Source organism: Danio rerio, chromosome 17 (assembly GCF_052040795.2).
Source record: "Danio rerio strain M-AB ecotype USA chromosome 17, GRCz13ab, whole genome shotgun sequence".
In the NCBI taxonomy this organism is placed as follows: Eukaryota; Metazoa; Chordata; class Actinopteri; order Cypriniformes; family Danionidae; genus Danio; species Danio rerio.
In genome coordinates, this window is record NC_141037.1 from 18,843,581 (window position 1) to 18,863,453 (window position 19,873).

The 19,873-nt window shown below is 35.3% G+C and overlaps 1 protein-coding gene across 8 annotated transcripts in view; it reads right to left on the minus strand.

The window, feature by feature from the left end:
• The window catches only part of adck1 (aarF domain containing kinase 1), a 267,137-nt gene that overhangs the window by 139,658 nt on the left and 107,606 nt on the right, over window positions 1-19,873 (minus strand). For all 8 annotated transcript variants that reach the window (XR_015512397.2, NM_001123049.1, XM_087288384.2 and 5 more), the window contains 1 exon segment: window positions 15,712-15,915. Coding sequence is in view for 7 of the 8 variants with exons in the window: in NM_001123049.1 (NP_001116521.1) it covers window positions 15,712-15,915 (204 nt within the window). In the remaining variant the exon portion in view is untranslated.

Consider the following 19,873-nt stretch of genomic DNA (forward strand, 5'->3'; position numbering starts at 1 on the left):
CTGAATAATAGTAAATATTAGCAAAATATTAGCTAAAACATTAATAAAAAATACATTTTTATTCAACTGAAAAATAAAATAAAAATAACAAAATGCAATTCAATTTAGGTGCTTTCTTAAATCTACTTGTAATGAACGGCAACCCTTAAATCTTGGGATCTCTTTAATAGCAACCCGAGATCCCTAGTATTGAGGTTGCTGTCAGTTTAGGGTACATAATGGTACAAAAGATCAAAAGAATATCGGCACACTGCCACTTTAGCTCTCAAAACAAAAATTAAATAAATAAATAATGTCACATAAAAAAATTGTAACATAAATTTTTTTTAGAGCTGAAGTGGCAGTGTGCCAATTTTCTTTGGATCTTTTGCTGCTGTGTTTGTTTTTGATCAAGCATCTGCCTTTGTGATTCCTAGATGTGCGCACATTTCTGTTTCTTGGTTGCTTAATAACAATGGTAACAGATTTTAGTAGCAGTATGAGTGGTTAGGATTACTAGGATATAGTAGTTTTGTTTTTTTGTTTGTTTGTATTTTTGCAAGTTACAGTTTTACTACTATACATACCATATGTTATGTTAGGTATACTTTTTACAAAGAAAATTATATGGCCACAGGTGCCATATTGTTTAAAAAATACCTAAATAGTATATAACTAACTATATCACATTATATATATATTTTTTAACCTATTCAATTTCATTCTTATCTTCAAACACACACACACACGCGCGCGCAAACAAAAATAAGTGGGAAAAACAAGCAATCTCACTGCATCATCTATCATTATTTGTGGAAGACAAAGCCTGGTGGTTTGCCAGAGTGTTGGTGTTGCAGTAAAGGGTTTGGCATGGGGTGGCAGTGAGTGCCATGCGTTTGTAGGGAACGGCCCATATGGATACAGGAAGCACTGGGACAGCCTGCACTCTGCGAGGGTGGAAAGCACTGAAGCAGAGAGGGCTGAGTCTGGATATTTACAGGCTCCAACAAATCATCTACGCCAAACACGTCCAGCCACCCACATGCTTCTTTACTACCATTAACCAGTGCCAAGACAGACCACATGCTCATTTCGCAGACCCTCATGCTAAGTATAACCGATCCTTCAACGTCCTGCGGCTTCATGGGGCGTTCAAATCATTTACGGATCAAATCGTGACATCAACTTAACTTAAGTTTGAAGAAGCAAAAGAAATTACATTTATAGAATTGAAGCCTATTGCGGGAAAGCTTACAGTATGGAAGATTTATAAAAGAACACCGTACCTAAATTATTTTATTTATTCTTATTATTTGGACAGTTAAATTATATTAAATGTTATTCACATTTCAAAACAAGTGTTTATTTTAAAGTACTGTGCTTACAATGCACATGATACAAAAAATTGTTTGAGATAATCTGGCCCAAAAAAAAAAGACAAAGGACAAAACAAAATTAAAGAATACATTTTGCAAATGAAATTGCATTAAATAATAATAATAATAATTAATTAAGTAAAAATAAAAACAAAAGCATAAGACAAAATGAACTAAACGTATAATGAAAAAATGGCAAAATAACAAAAAGAATAATCAACAGAAATAACAGAGGACTAAACACAAAATAAAGAAAATAAAACAGAAACAAAATAACAAACAATTACAGAAAAGCAGAAAAGCAGAAAAGAGAGATGACAAGAGCAAACAAGCTATAAAGAAAGAAAGAAAGAAAGAAAGAAAGAAAGAAAGAAAGAAAGAAAGAAAGAAAGAAGGAAGGAAGGAAGGAAGGAAGGATGAAGGGAAGGAAGGAAGGAAGGAAGGAAGGAAGGATGAAGGGAAGGAAGGAAGGAGGGAAGGAAGGATGAAAGAAAGAAAGAAAGAAAAAGAAAGAAAGAAAGAAAGAAAGAAAAGAAAAAAGAAAAGAATAAATGTGGAAAAAACAACTGATTTAAGCTAGTGTAGTGGGTGAAAGAGCAGTATTGTGGATGGTGATTAATCTGGGCATGCAGCGACTCTAGTTGCTCCGTGTCTGTGCAGGCAGGATGGCATCGCTGAGCAGTAGAAACACACCCTGTATGATTCCACACATCCAGCACATCATTACAGCAAATGATGCACATTTACGTGCTCGGCTGGCCGTTGTGCCATTGAGAATGAGGCAGCAGCAGCGCAGCTTTCCAAGAGATCCACCCTTTTTCCACATGCAGCACCGATTCCTCCAGAAACACACACAAACACACACAGAGACTAGTCCTAAGCTGGCACTCGTCTGCCATCTGTTGTTTAATGGTGTCCTGTAATGGATCCCTGGCCCCAGGGCCCAGGCTTTTCTCTGAGGGACACCCACAGACCTGCAGGCCAGAGAGATCACATTGCAGGGAGCAGATCAGTCGTAACCCTGGCTGAAGATGAATGAGGCTACAGGGGACAAATCAGGCTATGCTTGCAGGATGGACTCTTCCCTTAAACAGGGGTTTGTAAATAAGAGCACTCAAATAATAAAGCACCCTTCTGAGGGAACAGCATATATGAAGCCAAAAGAAAAAAGAAAAAAAAACTTACAAATAAAACAAAAAAAAATTGAATAAAAAATATGAGGAATGGAAGAAAGAACAAACGAAGAAGAAAGAGTGCAAAGGAATTCTGAAAGAAACAAAAAACCTACAAACAAAAAATATTAAAAGGAAACATGAATAACGAATATTAGAAACGAGAGAAGCTAACAAAAGACTAAAGAGAGAGGAAAGAGTGGAAAAAAAAATGCTGAAAGAAAGAAAATAAATTACGAAATAGCAAATAAAAATAATAAAAACAATTAAACAAACATTGAAACAAACAGTATGAAAGTATTGAACATATAAAAGAAACAAAACATTGATTTTCTTTTCGGCTTAGTCCCTTTATTAATCTGGGGTCGCCACAGTGGAATGAACCACCAACTTATCCAGCATACGTTGTACGCAGCGGATGCCCTTTCAAGAGAACTGAGAGAGAACTCAAAGAACAAATGACAAAAAAAGAACAAATGAATAACAAATGTACATACACAGAAAAACCAAACAAACAACAGAAATGTCAAATTAAAGAATGAAAACAAAAAAAAGTACAAAAAAAAAAAAGAAAGAAATTAAGGAGTAAAAATTATGAATAAATATTATAAATTGAATGAAACAATGAAAGAACGGGGAATATATATATATATATATATATATATATATATATATATATATATATATATATATATATATATATAAATTTTTTTTTTTTTTTGTCAATTAATTTTGTGGCTAGAAAGTATTGATTCAGGCACCGTTTTGCAACCGGTATCATTTTAAATGTATCGATTTAGCACCAGTATCGGGGAAAAAAAAAAAAAAACAATACCCATGCCTACATAATAGAATGGTTTATGATTTCAACTTAGATACAACTCCATTAAAGTAGTAGAGTTTGGTCAGAGGAAAAATGATCGTGCCCAACTGAGCCTGGTTTCTCTCAAAGATTTTCCTTCACTTTTGTCAATTGCTGAAGTTTGTTTGTTGGGACTTGTGGAGCTGCACATCAATGGATTTGCTCTTCAGTGTTTGGACTTTTAGCAGTTAAACGCACTGAACTGAACTTCAACTCTGAAAGCTGGACTGACAGAGTTTCAATTTACTAGAACTTCTATGTTAAGCTGATTTGACACAATCTTGTAAAAGTGCTATAGACATAAAGATGAATTGAATTAAATAGTTTTTTTATTATTGTAATCTTACACTATCTTCTTAAAAAAGTAACCCAATATTTTATGAACAGTAGTATAAAATGTACAAATGAAAAAGTTTCCACAACTAATTATAAAGCACATTTTAAAACGCAAAAGTACCAGCAAAAACTTAAATACATAACTAAAACAAATGCCTTTTAAGCTAAACTCTATCCTCCACAAGGGCAGACAGCCGAGCTAATGGTTCAGGAAGTTTGCAAACGAATATTAGGGAAGGAGGAAAAGACATGGGAGAGCAGAGATGGGATCTATTTATACCAGGCTGACAGAGCGGTTAAGAACTTCATCTCGTAGCTCAGATGGCACGATTGCTCAACTGAGGAGGGATTTGACAAGAAGCCTACGTGTCGATTAGAGATTATATTGCATGCTCCGCTGCAGAAAAAAGTGATGATGTGACCAAACACTGACACTAAATACAATATTGTGGAAGGGTCTTACAGACAGATCCTATCTCTGGACTCTACATGAACCTGTGCGGGGCGAGAACGATATTTATGAAGGTGAGCTGTTTTTATATCAATGACAGCTTAAAGAGCATTTCTCTGGCAAATGACAGAAAACTCGTAGAGCGATAGGTCTGTCTTTGTCAATGCCGAGAACTGCGGTGGTGTGGTAGATAACATGCTCAAGCCCACTGTCTCACAAAAGGTTAATTGAGTCTCCTTTAGTTAATGAGCGGCAGGGTCTTTTCATGGGTTAACTAGTCTAGCTTTCAGACCTAAACATCTGCCAGCAAAATCTCCAGCCGGCCCACACAAGGTCCATTTCAGAGGATTTAAATTAGAGGGTTTTTTTCTACTCATGAATTTGGCAGACACTTTTATTCAAAGCAACTTGCTTTGAATTGAAGATAATCATTTTATTAGTTCTTGCTCTCTCAGGGACTTGAACCCACAACCCAAAAGAGCTGATTGCATTGTTGGTAAAACGTCTTTTGGTCAAGCTGTTTTTTTCTTTTAGAGTATCACATCATGTGGAATTTTACACCACAATCTATTAGAGAAGGAGTATAGTTTAATTCAAGTATCATTTTAAGAAATGGCTTCTTATTAATCAACATTATTAATTCCTTCATTTTACTTTAGTTTAGTCCCTAAATATCAGGGGTCACCACACCGGAATGAACCGTAAACTATTTCAGCATATGTTTTACGCAGCGGATGCACTTACAGCCACAACCCAGTACTGGGAAACACGCCATACACTCTCGCATTCAAACACACTCTCATACACTGAGATCAATTTAGTACATCCAACTAATCTGTACAACATGTCTTTGGACTGTGGGGGAAACCAGAGCACCCGAGAAGGGTATAAATGGAGGTTGGAGCCAGCTTCAAGTGATTGGGACATGAGCTCCAAGTGGGCAGTACCAGCCTGTAGTTATAATTTTATTAATGTCTTTTATACGACACAGAATCTAACCTATTGTGTTTTATGAATGTCTACACCTACCCCAATCCTAAACCCAACCTCCCAGTAACCTGTTGTTTTATTTATGTCTACTACACCTACAGCTACCCAGCCCACCTGCGGCATAAGTCCTTCCCACTACGAGTTTACCCAGCCTACTTGCAGTAAAACCACTCCTACATGGAGATCTTCGGGCTGCAGCATAACCTTCATGGAGTACCCGGAGGAAACCCACACAGACACGAGGAGAACAAACAAACTCCACAGAGAAATGCTAACTGATCCAGCCAGGACTTGAACCAGCAACTTTCTTGCTGTGAGGGGACAGTGCTAACCACTGAGCCACCGTGTAACCCTTAATCAACATTATGATGAACATTATTATTATTACTCTATTGTTCATTTGTATGGTCTAATTTGGGTGCATTTACAGTCCTGAGCAATTCGTTGTGAAAACAATATATAAATCGTTGTATTGTTAGTGCCATTCTATATTATCTGAGCTACAGGAAAGCCTAGATAAGTATGAGGCCATTTTATACTACATATGAATCACATTCAAAAATTAAAACTATTTTATACAGTAAGATGAAAATGATGTATTATGAAATGATAATATTAAATTATAATGAATACAAAGAGACAGGAGGCTGATGTGTTTATTAATTTTTTTTTATGTATTCTGCATACTCTGAGTCTACATCCCTAATCCTATCTAGTATTTACACCTAACTAACTACTACCATAAAAAACATAGTAAATTAGAAGTTTATTGAGGCAAAAGTCTAAACTAATAATTGAATAATAGCGAGAATAGACGCTTAAAATAATGTGCGAACAAAAAGTGATCTAGAAAAGATATTTAAGTAGTATGAAAGTACACAAACTATGCAATTCACCACACTTAAAATATAGCTTTCGCTGCTTGTTTAAACTACTTATTCAAAATGAGTTGAAACAACACAATTCTTAAGTTTTTTTTTTTTTGGACAACTTAATTGTTTTATGTTCAATCCACTTAAATTTGTAAAATGAATTAAGTTAATAATTAATTAGAGTTGGGTCAACATGAAGGAATTGTATGGAATTTTACCAATTACGACAGTAATATGATATGAAGTATGTTTAAGACAAGACTATCTAAATCGACAGTGTAGTTCATATTAATCTCTTTTCTTTGACATTTATTACAGTACAGTATGATTCTTTCAGAATGATCGAAACATTTGTCATAGAACTCAGATGCAAGCAAAAAGGCAAACAAAAGGTTACACCTGTATGATTATCCTGTGGGAAAAAAAATGCTTCAAATCCTACATATAAAAATCAATCTACAAAATTTAATATAGACAATAGGAAGTCTGGGAAGGTTTGTCTCATTGTCTTCAGTTTCATTACAAGATGTTCACAGATTGGCCATTTAAAAATAAAAGAAGCAATTAATGCATGAAACTCTAACAGATTTAGTCAATTTAAGGTCTACTATTATTATTAATGTTCACAATAATCTACAAACAGCCCCTTAGGCTCACTGTTTATAGTCCTTGCTCAAATTGTCATGTGTGCTGCCTTTCCCCCAACTGTGGGCTCAAAACTAGGTGGTGTTGAGTAATTAGCTTCATTTTTCAACAGAACGTGATAATTACTTTTGATAAATATTTGCATAATTGAACTACTAAGTGCCTCGTCCTCTTTTTTTTTCTGTGCCTCCACCCAACCCTGTCTTTACAGTGTGCTGGAGGTTAATGCTGTTCACCAGCTTGCAACATTCCTCTAGAAAGCCATGCACTGCAATGGAACAGGGTAATAGCTGTTCTTTTGTTGTGCGCAGAGAGCAATCACACATTAACAAAGCTAGAAAAACAGAAATGTATAGCTATAATGGGACACAGTGCAGCCCAAAATTATTCATTGTTTGTTACTTCAGAATGTGTGCATGTCAAACATGATATATATATATATATATATATATATATATATATATATATATATATATATATATATATATATATATATATATATATATATACTGTATATCAACGTTCTATATAGTACAAAAGCATATAACTGTGTATACATATGCACACATACAGACCGGCCACTTTATTAGGTACACCTATCCAACTGCTCGTTTTGTTGGCCGGAGGCCGCAGGCAGAGTGCTTTAGTGTCCTACAAGTGACAATACACAGCCATATCGCACTGCTACTAGTGTGATATTGTGTTTAAGCAACACTTTGACAGCATAATCATGTACATAAAAACTAAAATTAAACAAGGAGAGTCTCAAACACCCTTTTTAGAAGGAACTACTACCTTCCACCATTCATACAAATCTGCAGCTGACCATCAGAACAGCTGAAACCGTTGTTCATTCACCAACATCACTTTACATTTAGTATTTGAATGATTCTATAGCATAATGTCTAAAAATGATGACAAAACATTTGATTTTGCTCACATTTTAGGATTATAAGGCTGAACCGCATGAAATGCCATCAGTTTAAAGAGATTACCCAGTATTTATGTTGCAATCGGGAGATCACAATAATTAACCTTAAAAAAGCCACAGCAAACACTACCAGATTACTATGGTATAAATACAGCACTATAAAAACAAAAGAGAGAGATCGACCTGGAATGACACTTGCCTGTTCTGTAATGATTTGTTCAGCTGTAGTTTAAAACATATATATATATATATATATATATATATATATATATATATTCTATAGCTAAAGAATTACTGTTTTTCTCCCCTAAGGACTTATGCTGTCCCTGTTGTCATCTTGTGGCGGAATATCAACCGTCTTTGGTCTGCTCAGTATGGCAGGCTTACAGCCACCAACGTGCTAAATCTCAGAAATTCTGAATATTTAAAATAGGCACTATCCTTAAAACTAAACTGCATAGTTACAATCCAAACAACTACATTCTTGCCTAAAAAAAAACCCTCAAAAGTACATAATGTTGTCCAACAGTTGCAATATTTGTCAAACTGTAGTCCTCTGCTTGCCACTGGTGTGGGCGGAGTAATGCAAAAGGGTGAAGAAGCTGTACGAGTGCTGGTATTACTTTAATATCTCATGGCTATCAGCCAACTATATATATTTATTCATTCATTCATTTTCTTTTCAGCTTTGTCCCTTTATTAATCTGGGGTCACCACAGCGGAATGAATTTTTAGCTTACCCATATCACCTGTACCACATGTCTTTGGACTTGTGGAGGAAACCAGAGCACCCGGAGGAAACCCACACGAACATGTAAACTCCACACAGAAATGCCAACTGACCCAGCCGAGGCTCGAACCAGCGACCTTGCTGTGAGGTGACAGCACTACCTACTGCACCACTGCGTTGCCATATATAATTAATGGGTACACCTTACTAGTACTGAGTTGGACCCCCTTTTACTTTTAACAGTACATGTATTTGTTCCAAACTTAATGGTACGAAGCTCACAGTTCAGATTATGCACAATCATGACAATTACAGTCAATCCAAATGTGCAATAGCTGAAATTAGACAGAAATGAAAGGGAAGCCATTTACAAATAATGTGTTTTAGCATCTAAAAATGCGAGACTAGTGCTCAGGAGTGGTTCCGCCATATTGTTGTTGCCATGCCAACTAGCGAGCTTGTAAACAGAAGCGCACCACCCTAGTTCTGCCTCCGAGTTCTTCGGATTGGTCTACTGCTCTGGAACTGACAGTATGACAAATGAGCGCTGCTGCGGGTGAAATCAATTTATCTTCACATGCCATTTAAAAAACAAACACAATGCTACAAAAGATGCCAATGTATAACGGTCATATATATGCCAAACAATAGAAAACTAAGATTTGTTTACACTGTTTCTACAAATATGTACATATATATTCACACAAATAAAATATTAGGCATTCACATATCCATGTACATGAAAAGAGCTAACTCAGCTGCTTTTACTGGCCCAACTACACATAAATAAGGCTAGGCTGTATCAACTGGAGATTCTTGTGGAATAACATTTCAGTTGCTCACAGGCTTAAAGAAAAGCGAATTAAAGAGATAGAGCAAAGGCAGGCTGAGAGGAAAACCAGGACCAGTGTCTTTCTTCCTCCCCACACCTTTGTGATATCAATAATTCCTTATCTAAATGGATCCAGAGCTGCCCGTAACAGCTTTTTGATTTCGTGTGAGACCATGCCAGGCCTCATAAATAAATATGAGGGGAGGTGGGGGAATTCTGGGATGCTGTAGTTTACCTCATGATGCAGGAGACACTCGCTAAAAGCCCTGGCAGAGGCTCAATCTGTCGGGCACTGCCAGGCTGTCACGGCACAGCACATTGGAAACCGCAGGTTGATGGCGTGCAGGAGTCTTTACAAATGATGAGGCAAAGTTCCCTCTCCAGGGTTTGGGGTTTTAGTCATTTTAGTGTATACTCATAATTTATTCACAATTCTGAGGTTTACATGATTTTTAAATTTAAGACGCATGAACTAGATTAACTTGTAAGAATAATAATGTTTCTATGTTTATTGAACAATAAAATGTTTTAACATACAATACTGAAATGCTGTTAATATATAATGTATAATGTTATAACCTATATCAGTGTTTCTCAACCACATTCCTGGAGGACTACCAGCTCTGCACATGTTCCCTGTCTCCTTACCCAAACATGCCCGATTCTGATCATCAGCTCATTAGTAGAGATTGAAAGACCAGTAATGGGTGCGACAAACAACCACAACATGTAGTGCTGGTGGTCCTCCAGGAACATGGTTGAGAAACACTGACTTACATTATTATATTTATATAATATATAACTATATTTTATTATGATTTGAATACTAAGAAATCACTTCTTAGGTTATCTGGGTTTCCCATTTATAGTACATAAATTTTAAGACGGGCACTGCCAGGCTGTCACAACACATCTGAAACCACAAGCTGGTGGTGTGCAGGAGACTTCACAAATGAGGAGGCAAAGTTCTCTCTCTATAGGTTTGGGGTTTTAGACATTTTAGTGATACTCATAATTTAATCAAAATAATTTATTTATTTTTTTAAGGCACATGAACTAAATTAACTTGAAAGAATAATAATGTTTCTGTTTACAGTATAAAACTATTTGAAACTACTTTCCTAGTTTCTCTGGGTTCTCAATTTAAAGGTTAGGGTTAGGTTGGGTTATAACAATGTTTTAATTGAACAGAAAAGTTAAACAAGCAACATTTGGGTAAACAAAGTAAACATTCTAAGCACAGCGGTGTAATCTTAAGCTTCAGGGAACAGCCAATGCTGTCTAATCACATGAGTCTCAGTGTTATAGCATCCGTCAAGGGGTTAAAAGTGTGTTCATTTTATTCTTTTATTATTAAGAGATTATTCTGTGTATCACTAGAAGGAAGCCACAGCTTGAGAACCACTGGAATACATTGTTTTCAGGTTTCACATTACACTTTTTCCACTCAAATTTTACTTGCAAACACATCACTACCCTTTTCTCCTCCCAGAAGCATCTCCCTGCTACAGTAAAGCCGGATGAGTGATGTTCATTAAAAACACTTGCGCTGACCTGACACAGAGCATACCAAAACACATTATTCTTACACAACATTAGAAGCCCAATCCTCAGCTAATCTACATATCCACACGCTTGTATGCAGAGACTGTAATGGAGAGGACGAGAGACAAAAAGAGAGTACTGAGGGGACTTTTATTGTGACACGGAGGCAGACGGATTATTCTCCTGCCGCACTGAGCCCAACGAGCCGTGACGGGTCCATCTCCAGTTCCCGACACACACAGCAGCAGCGCCATCTCCAATGCTTCTTATTTCGCACACACACACACACAGCCAAAAAAATAAATAAAAAAGCCTAAACCTCCACAAGCCAGTCGTGACCTGGCTGGAATTACGTAATGCTGCAGTTGTCATAGGCTTGTGTTGAGAGGGAGAAAAATGGGAGGTGGAAAGGCAGTGAAGCAAGAAGTCAGACTGATCTATTAGAGCTAATAATTACAATAATAAAACTGTAAAGATGCAGTCATCACCCCAGAGGCGACGGGTACAAGCGTAGCCCTCTCAAGGTCAGACGAGGGAGGGTCGCATTTTAACGGTTACCTGCTCAGACTCTGGCTGACTGATTACAGGTTCCAGATGTCCTTCTCGTTCAAGGTCATTTCACCAGAACTGACAAGTTATCTGACCTTGACTGTGCCTGGAATTCTGGAAAGTGAAGAGATTTGCCATTGCATCGTGTGGGAATATATTAAGGGTGGTTTGAAATGGAAGTTTAAATTGTGGTTTATATTACTACCATGATGTATATTGGAGTGAATTGACTGTTTAGACAAGAAGAAAAACTCCTCAAAATGAAATTTTACTCACTACTTATTTACCTGAAGATTTTTTCCTCTGCTAAACACAAAAGCAGATATAGTATTTTGAAAAACGTCAGTAACCAAAAAGTTGATGATCCCCAGTTGATGACTTCAATCCTGGTGAGAAAAATACATTGAAAGTCAATAGGGGACCAACATTGGTTTAAAGCAGTTGGTCTCAATCCTGGTCCTAAGCCCCCTTCCCGCTCTGCGCATATTGTATGTCTCTTATTGAGGGTAGGGGGCAAAGACCAGAATTGAGAACTGCTTGTTTAAAGGAACACTCCACCTTTTTGTGGGGAAAAAAAGGCTAATTTTACAAGTCACCTTGAGTTCAACAGTTGAGATTTATCATTTTTAAATCACTTCAGCTGATCTCTGGGTCTGGTGGGAGCACTTTTACATTAGATTAGCAGTTGAATTGGATTAGACCATTAGCATGTCGCTCAAAAAAACATCAAAAAGGGTTTTGACACATTTCCTACACTATAAAACCCAACAGTCAACTTTGTCAAATGAATTGAGTGTTGGTAGCTCAAATTTTACTAAAAGTTAATTCTACTCATTTGAAAAGAGTCCTGAAGGTAAGGAGTTCCTTAAATACCTTATTACTTCAACTTTAATGGAGTGAGTTCACAGTACTCACATAGATTAGTTTTTTTAACTCAAATGGTTTGCAGCAATCTGTTTTCCTCAACCGGTTTTAGTTGACTTATCTTATTAGATTTTACAGTACTCAGTTGGTTTGAGTTCTTTTCATTTATTGGCTTTTACTGTGCTTATATTTCTTCATTTACTCAAATGGATTAAGTTCAAAGTACTCAATAGGATTAGTATTTAAACTTATATGGTTTGTTTCAATCAGTTTCCTGAAATAGTTTATTTTACCTTAACTTTTTGGGTTTCACAGTGTATTTAAAGTTTTTCTTTTCTGTAGTTACACTGTGTACTAAGAAAAATTATAGAAACTAAACTTTCATTCCAGCATACCAATCATGGAAATTTGCTACCAGCATGCTGCAGCAGGCACAATAATATTACTCAGTGCTGTTACCTAGTTACCTAGCTGGGGACTTTTTAGGTACTCTTTTATATCATTCCGGCTGCTGTCATCTAGACAGACTTGTGAAAAATTTCGCAGAACAGATTAGACACTTTTGATGCTCATAAACAATCATAAAGTCCTCGTGCTGCAGGATTTATGAGGTTTGCTAAAGGTGCAACTGTCATGCAGTGAGGGGTTTGCGTCTTTAATAAACTACAACAGTTTGGATTCATTAAACAGGAAGAATGATTAATAAATCCATATGAAATAGTCCTCAATTGAACCGCAGTCTGGCCCACCTCTTCCAACCGGGCCAAGGCCAGCCAAGTGAATCATGCCTGAGCCCGATTCAGAGCACTCACACTTCTCAAACGATCTGGGAAACGGGCATGGGCATGGTTTGGATAGCATAGTGTGAATAAAATAAAATAGAATTGAAAAAAAAAAAACACGTTTTAAAGCACTTTAAGAACCTTAAAGTCATATTGCGAATGCAGTTTTCTTATCCCAAAAACTCAGGACATAAAATAAAAGGTTCTAGAATCACCTCCAGTCTAGACTGATAGAAACAAACAAGTTTGAACATCCATATTTATCTGCTTTATTGACAGAAAACTAGACTGCACATCTATTATTTTCTCACCTCTACAAAATGTCTTGAATGCCTCCTTTCCGTTTCATCTCAAAAAGACACAAAACACCTCTACTCAACAAGCCGCATAAATGAGATGGTTTGTTCCTGTGTAATGTGAGAAACAGCCGGATACAAATACAAAATATTGGGACACGAGCTGATGCATGATTTGCATGGGTCATCTTCAGAACTGAACAATTATCTCCAGCGAAATGTAAACACCTGTCAAAGCGTTCCTGAGATGAAGCACTTTCAGGACGACTGCTCTGACGAGAGACACAAAACACTGACAGGAGAGAACGAGGGAGACCGCAGCTTCTCTCGTGTGACATTAACCCTGTCCACCCACAGGGACCTGCACAATTACTGAATAACAGATCGCGGCTCTACAAGAGTAGCCTGCGGTAAAGACTGAGGGTGTGTGATTTACATCATTAAAGGGTGAGTTCATCCAAAAATCTAAATTTGCAATTAATTTACTCACGCCTAAAATATGCCAAAACAATCTGAATCTGAATTATGTTCATTTGAATTATTAGTCATTGTAATTTAATAAAACTGAAAATTACAAGCCATTAAACAAATTTTATTTCATTTCATTGATTTTAATTCGAATTTATTAATTTGAATTAAAATCTATTAATTTGAATTTATTCAATTGAATTTGAATTAAATAATTAGATTTTATTAATATGAATTTATTAATTTGAGTTTCATTTTATTAACTTGAATATTAAACATCTAAAACTCAAGACAACTGAATTTTTAAGTCAGGTTTTTACAGATGTATTTTTAAACTTTTTTGATCTGAATGTATAGACTGCAGATATTGAGTTTGTAAAAATACAGTTTCAAGTTTTCAAGATGAAGAAATTCAGAGTAACAAATTTAACATTCTAAAATTCAAAAACAGAAATCCAAATCAACGGGGCCGGGTCTGGAAATAGGTAAAAAAAAAAAAAAATGTGTTTTTAATCTACATATAGCCTAATGTAAAAAATAAACTCATGTATTTTAATAGATGCCTATGGTCGCACATAATAAAATTGGCTAATAAAATGGGCTAATAATATTGTCCTTAAAATGGTGTTTAAAAAACTGCTTTTATTCTAGCCCCAAAAAAAACAATAAAACTTTCTCCAGATGAAAAAATATTATCAGACATACTGTGAAAAAAAAATTCACACAAACAGTTCACCAACATCTTTGGAGTATGGAGCTAATATTATGCCAAAACTATATATATATATATATATATATATATATATATATATATATATATATATATATATATATATATATATATATACGCTAAAGAGACTTTTAGATCATTTTATTGGCACTTTGAAAGTAAAACATAATGTTAAAACATTTAATACATATTTGTTATTTGTTTATTATTTATTATACATAGAAATAATACTTGTGAATACTGATGCTCTGATTGTCAAACGTCATTAGGTTACAAACACTTGGTAATAAACCACCAGTGCTTTTTTGTTATTAATTCACTACATATCATTTATTGTACAATACATTATTTTTAACATCAAAAGTTGATAAAGAAGAGATGAATGTTCCTCAATGCAATTTATAACAGTAAATATACAGAAAAAATTATCTGTAAATCACAAACAATGAACTTGTTAATGCGATTATTAAAATAACCAAATAACAATGTAAAACACACATGCCTAATGCATATATACTGAACAAACACGTCTTCATCATACAGACCTTGTAAAAAACATGTGGAAACCGAACAACTTTATTGTTTCTTTTTATGTGCTTGACTTGGAACTGATTCATAAGCTCAGTCACTGACATTGTTAGATTGAATAAAGCCGTACTGTATATTGAACCATTTTGAGCCTGTCAGTGACGACTAAAAAGCAAGTTTTGTTGAGATTTGTGCTGGATCAAATATGATTAACTCAAAAAATATTCACTAAAATATTGTATTTCAAAAGAATGATTCATTTGTTACTGTGAATGTTTGCTGAGACTCTGGATTAAAGGCAATAGTTGAATTAAGTATTTAATGTTCAGTTTCTTGCACGAGCTGATCATTTCACTACCTGAGATGTCAATGAATCATCAGAAGCCACATTTTTTCACAATATATTGAAAGATATTTTGTTTTTTTTTTAACTGTCAAAGTGCTAGTAGTCATTTGCGTGCATCTTATGAACCAATAAAGTTAAACCACAGTTTAAAAATCTTCTTTAAAGTTTGCATAAAATGGAAGTTGCAAAGACTTTTATTTAAGTATGTTGACGTGCTTACTACTAAAACATAATATTGAGTAGGGAGTGGGGCTTTCTTTTTGTGCATCATTCCCTCATAGCAAACCAATGGTTAGTATGGTGTGGTAAGAATATTTTGGTTGAAGCCGTCAAACCGACATTGACAGAGAAGCACTGCCACTCCTGATTACCAAAACAATTTATTTTAGGTTTTGTTTTGTGTTTTTTTAGACAGTGAAAAACGTACCTCTTTCCCCAGGTCTTCTCGTATGACCTGTCTGATGTGCTCCATGCTGCTGTGCGGAGCTCTGCTGTGCAGGATCTTCAGCGTGCTGGTGTACTCCTCAGGCAGTAGGTACTCCAGGGCTCCCAGGTGCTGGCCTACTTTAATGAAGGTGCCTCTGTTCGCACAACACAAGTCCAGCAGCCTCTCCGCTGAGCGCCTGTGAACCTGAAGAAAAAGGACCAGTTCAACAAACGCAGTTCAAGACATACACCAAAGAGAATCAAATGAAAGATACATGGGAAATGATTTATAATAGCTGTCATTAATCTTATTAATCCACTGCTGTTACAAGAAAAACTTTTATTCAGCAATGAAGCATCAAACAAATGATTTAAAGGGGCAAATACATTTTTAGTAAAACATATGCATATTAAATAAATGCTTTACTGTTTTGCATGTCATATTCATTAAGAAAAATATATGAGTTTTTGCAAAAATATTAAGCATCACAAACTGCTTTAATAGCATTAATAGTAAATGCTTGAGCACTAATTCAGCATACAAGAATCATTTATGAAGGACAGTGTGACATTAACCGCTGCAGGAAATTTAGCTTTGATGTTACAGGCAGGGATGGCCAAAAATACACTGAAATGTATTTTAAAATAAAATACCAAATACCTCAGTTTTACATGCATCAAAATAAACAGCAGCCATAACAAGTATGAAAATAAAATACAGTATTTTGAAAATACTACAAAATGGAGCATGAAATTTCTTCGCAAACCTCCTATCAATAAGTCTAGTTGATCAATCCCTTCACCATTGAACTGATTTCATGAAGTAAACAATGATTGATAACAACAGGCTTTGTTATCAGCAAGTAAGCTTCTCTGCACCTCATTCACCTCTACTGTAGATGAAGATGTAAATGTAAAAAAGTAACTTGTTTTTCTCTTTGATTTTATTGTAGATTTTATACAAATTTCATACAGAAAGTCCTGTCTTGAAGATGATACATTTAATCACTGTAAATGCCATTTAATGCAGATAATAATTTGGAATACTGTACTATTGATAGTGAAAATTGCCCCCATCTCTTGAAAGTCTTATGTTTCAAACTTTTTGCAAAATCATCATTTTTGAAAATGACTAAAATTTCAGTTTTAGTCATTTCCATAAATCTTTGTTATTGTTTTTTTTTTGTTGTACTCTTCAATACACAATATAAAACACAAGATCTCAAAAAACGTTGCTGCCATAAAACCTGAGTTTATATATATATATATATATATATATATATATATATATATATATATATATATATATATATATATATATTTTTTTTTTTTTTTTTTTTTATATCAGTAAAATTTTATTTGACGACCAAAGAGACAGAGAAGTTGACTGTATTAATAAGTTCTGATATATCAGAAAGGTGCTTGCACATTCAGTGCTTTTAAAACAATAAGTAAAATCTTGAACTGAATTCTAAAATTAACAGGAAGCCAATGAAAGAATGCTAAAACTGGTGAGATATGAGCATGTTTTTTGGTGCCTGTTAAAAGTCTAGCTGCTGCATTTTGAACCAGCTGCAACCGTGCCAATGAAGATTGAAGGAAGACCAACATACAAGGAATTGCAATAGTCTAGGTGGGACGTGATAAAAGCATGAATGACTTTTTCCAGATCTTGAAAGGAAAGAATGGATTCTGAAGATGATGCTCAGCTCAAATTAACTATTCTTAATGACTGAGCTAATTTGTTTTTTGAGACAAAGCTCTGAATCAACGATAACTCCCAGATTTTATACTTGCAATTTAACATGTGTTGTAAGACTTCCCAAGCCCCCAATTTAAGACATTCTTGATGGGCCGAAGAGAATAACCTCAGTTTTGTCGTTATTAAGCTGAAGGACGGTTTTTGCCATCCAACATTTATCATCCTCAAGACAATCAATTAGAGTCTGCAGGGAGTTCTGATATTTTAAAAGAAAATGCAACTTAGAGTCATCTGCATAAAAGTGAAAAGAGATGTTATGTTTCCTTATAATATTACCAAAAGACATTGTTTGTTTGTGTTAACTCATGCTACATTTACTAATGTAACTTTTTAAAAATAATGCATTAGTAAATGTGTAAACTATGATTAAGAAATAATGTACAAGTACTGTTTGTTATTAGTCCATGTTAGTAAACACAATAACTAACAAAACATTATTGTTTACATTATTTATTTACATAATAGTACATTGACAATAATTAGATGCACTTGAATAACATTTACATAACATGAAATTTACAGTACAAAATTTGTCAGTGTGCTCCAATCAAAATAAATTGCCCCTGGAGAAATTATGATGTCCATTAAAAACATGCGCAATATAACAATAAAATGACAGTTTAATATGTATATATTATGCCATCAAAATTCAAATGCTATACAGTTACATAGTACTCTATGACTATAGTCTTTTTTTATTATTTAGAGAATATAATTATTATTGAATATATTTATTGAATTGAATATATATTACTTTATACCAAAAAAGAAACCTAAAAATAAATCATTTTTTGATAAGTAGTCTGCATCATTCATACTTAAAAAAAAACTAATACAAAAACACAGAGAGAGAGAGAGAGAGAGAGAGAGAGAGAGAGAGAGAGAGAGAGAGAGAGAGAGAGAGAGAGAGAGAGAGAGAGAGGGAGGGAAAATAGCTTCTCTCATCTCAATAGGTTCCCTCATCTCATTTGTCTTAAATGCTGCTTAAACGGGACGTCAGTTTTAAGGGGGTCTTTGTGGTGTCCTGTCCCAACACCAGCTGGTGGAGTTGATAGTACTCTTGGAGGGACGTCCCTTTGGGACCTGAGCAAATAAACTGCCGTGAAATGAGCTCTCTTAACCCTCTCACCCTGACAAAAGACTGTCTTTTGTGCTCCAAATGGGGCCACATATGAGGCCGGTCGTCCGATTCGAATCATCCCTCAAAAGACAAAGTCCACATGCACCTAATTATACTGGGTGGGGAGTCTATATGTGTGTGCGGGGATTAAACCGGGACGCAATGATCTGGAAAAACATTCAGCACATTGATTCAAAAATAGATACAAATTATCGGCAGCTGTGTCAATGCATTTCATTTCCTATACGATCTTGGTTTTGTGTGTGTGTGTGTGTGTGTGTGTATATATATATATGTATATATATACATTAAAGTTTTTTTTAAAAGCCTCTTCAGCTCATCAAGACCTAATTTAATAACTATTTTTCCACATTTTATATATATATATATATATATATATATATATATATATATATATATATATATATATATATATATAGTTATATTCATAAATTTTCTTGTCGGCTTAGTCACTTTATTAATCCGGGGTCGCCACAGCGGAATGAACTGTCAACTTATCCAGCAAGTTTTTACGCAGCGGATGCCCTTTCAGCCGCAACCCATTTCCAGGAAAATATATATAAATATATCTGTGATAGTTGTCTGACAAACCAAGGTCATGTGGTAGAAATGTTAGAAAAACAAGATTAAAAAAAAACTTATAATGTATATGTGTCAATATATTTTTTTATCTTTGTGTTTGTTTTTATGTAAATATGTTTCCACAGTATAGTCACAAATTGTCTTCAACAATGATAATCATGCATTTTGTAGATAACCTAGACATCATAATCACAACAACACACGATTTTACGGTTCCACACCCCCAGGATCTTAATTTAACCCCATATGTGTGTGTGTGTGTTTTCATTTCTGGAGTGCTTTCCTTAGGCGACACCCCCTCAGGTCCAAAAAACTTCTATGGCAGAGCTGATATTTCTGACAGGATGTTTGAGGGGAGAGTAAACACTCTTCCGTCAGGCAGGATTTGAGTTAATCCTTGCACGCAGTGGATGGGAGATTTGAAGGTTGTCCTATGGGCATTTTCTGCTGCACTCTTCGCGCTCATCTCCGCCGCCACCGACGGCAGCCCGGGCTGCCCGGCTGGCTTTTCGGCACGCACAAAAACCCCATTTTCCTTGCCCAGAGAATCCAATAGGATGTGACAGCTCGGAGATAATTACGAGCGTGATGAGAAGACACTTTATTTCGCTGGATACAAAACATGTGCTTCTCGCCTTCCCAGCCCAGAGCCCAAACAGGCTTTTGATAGCGAGGATG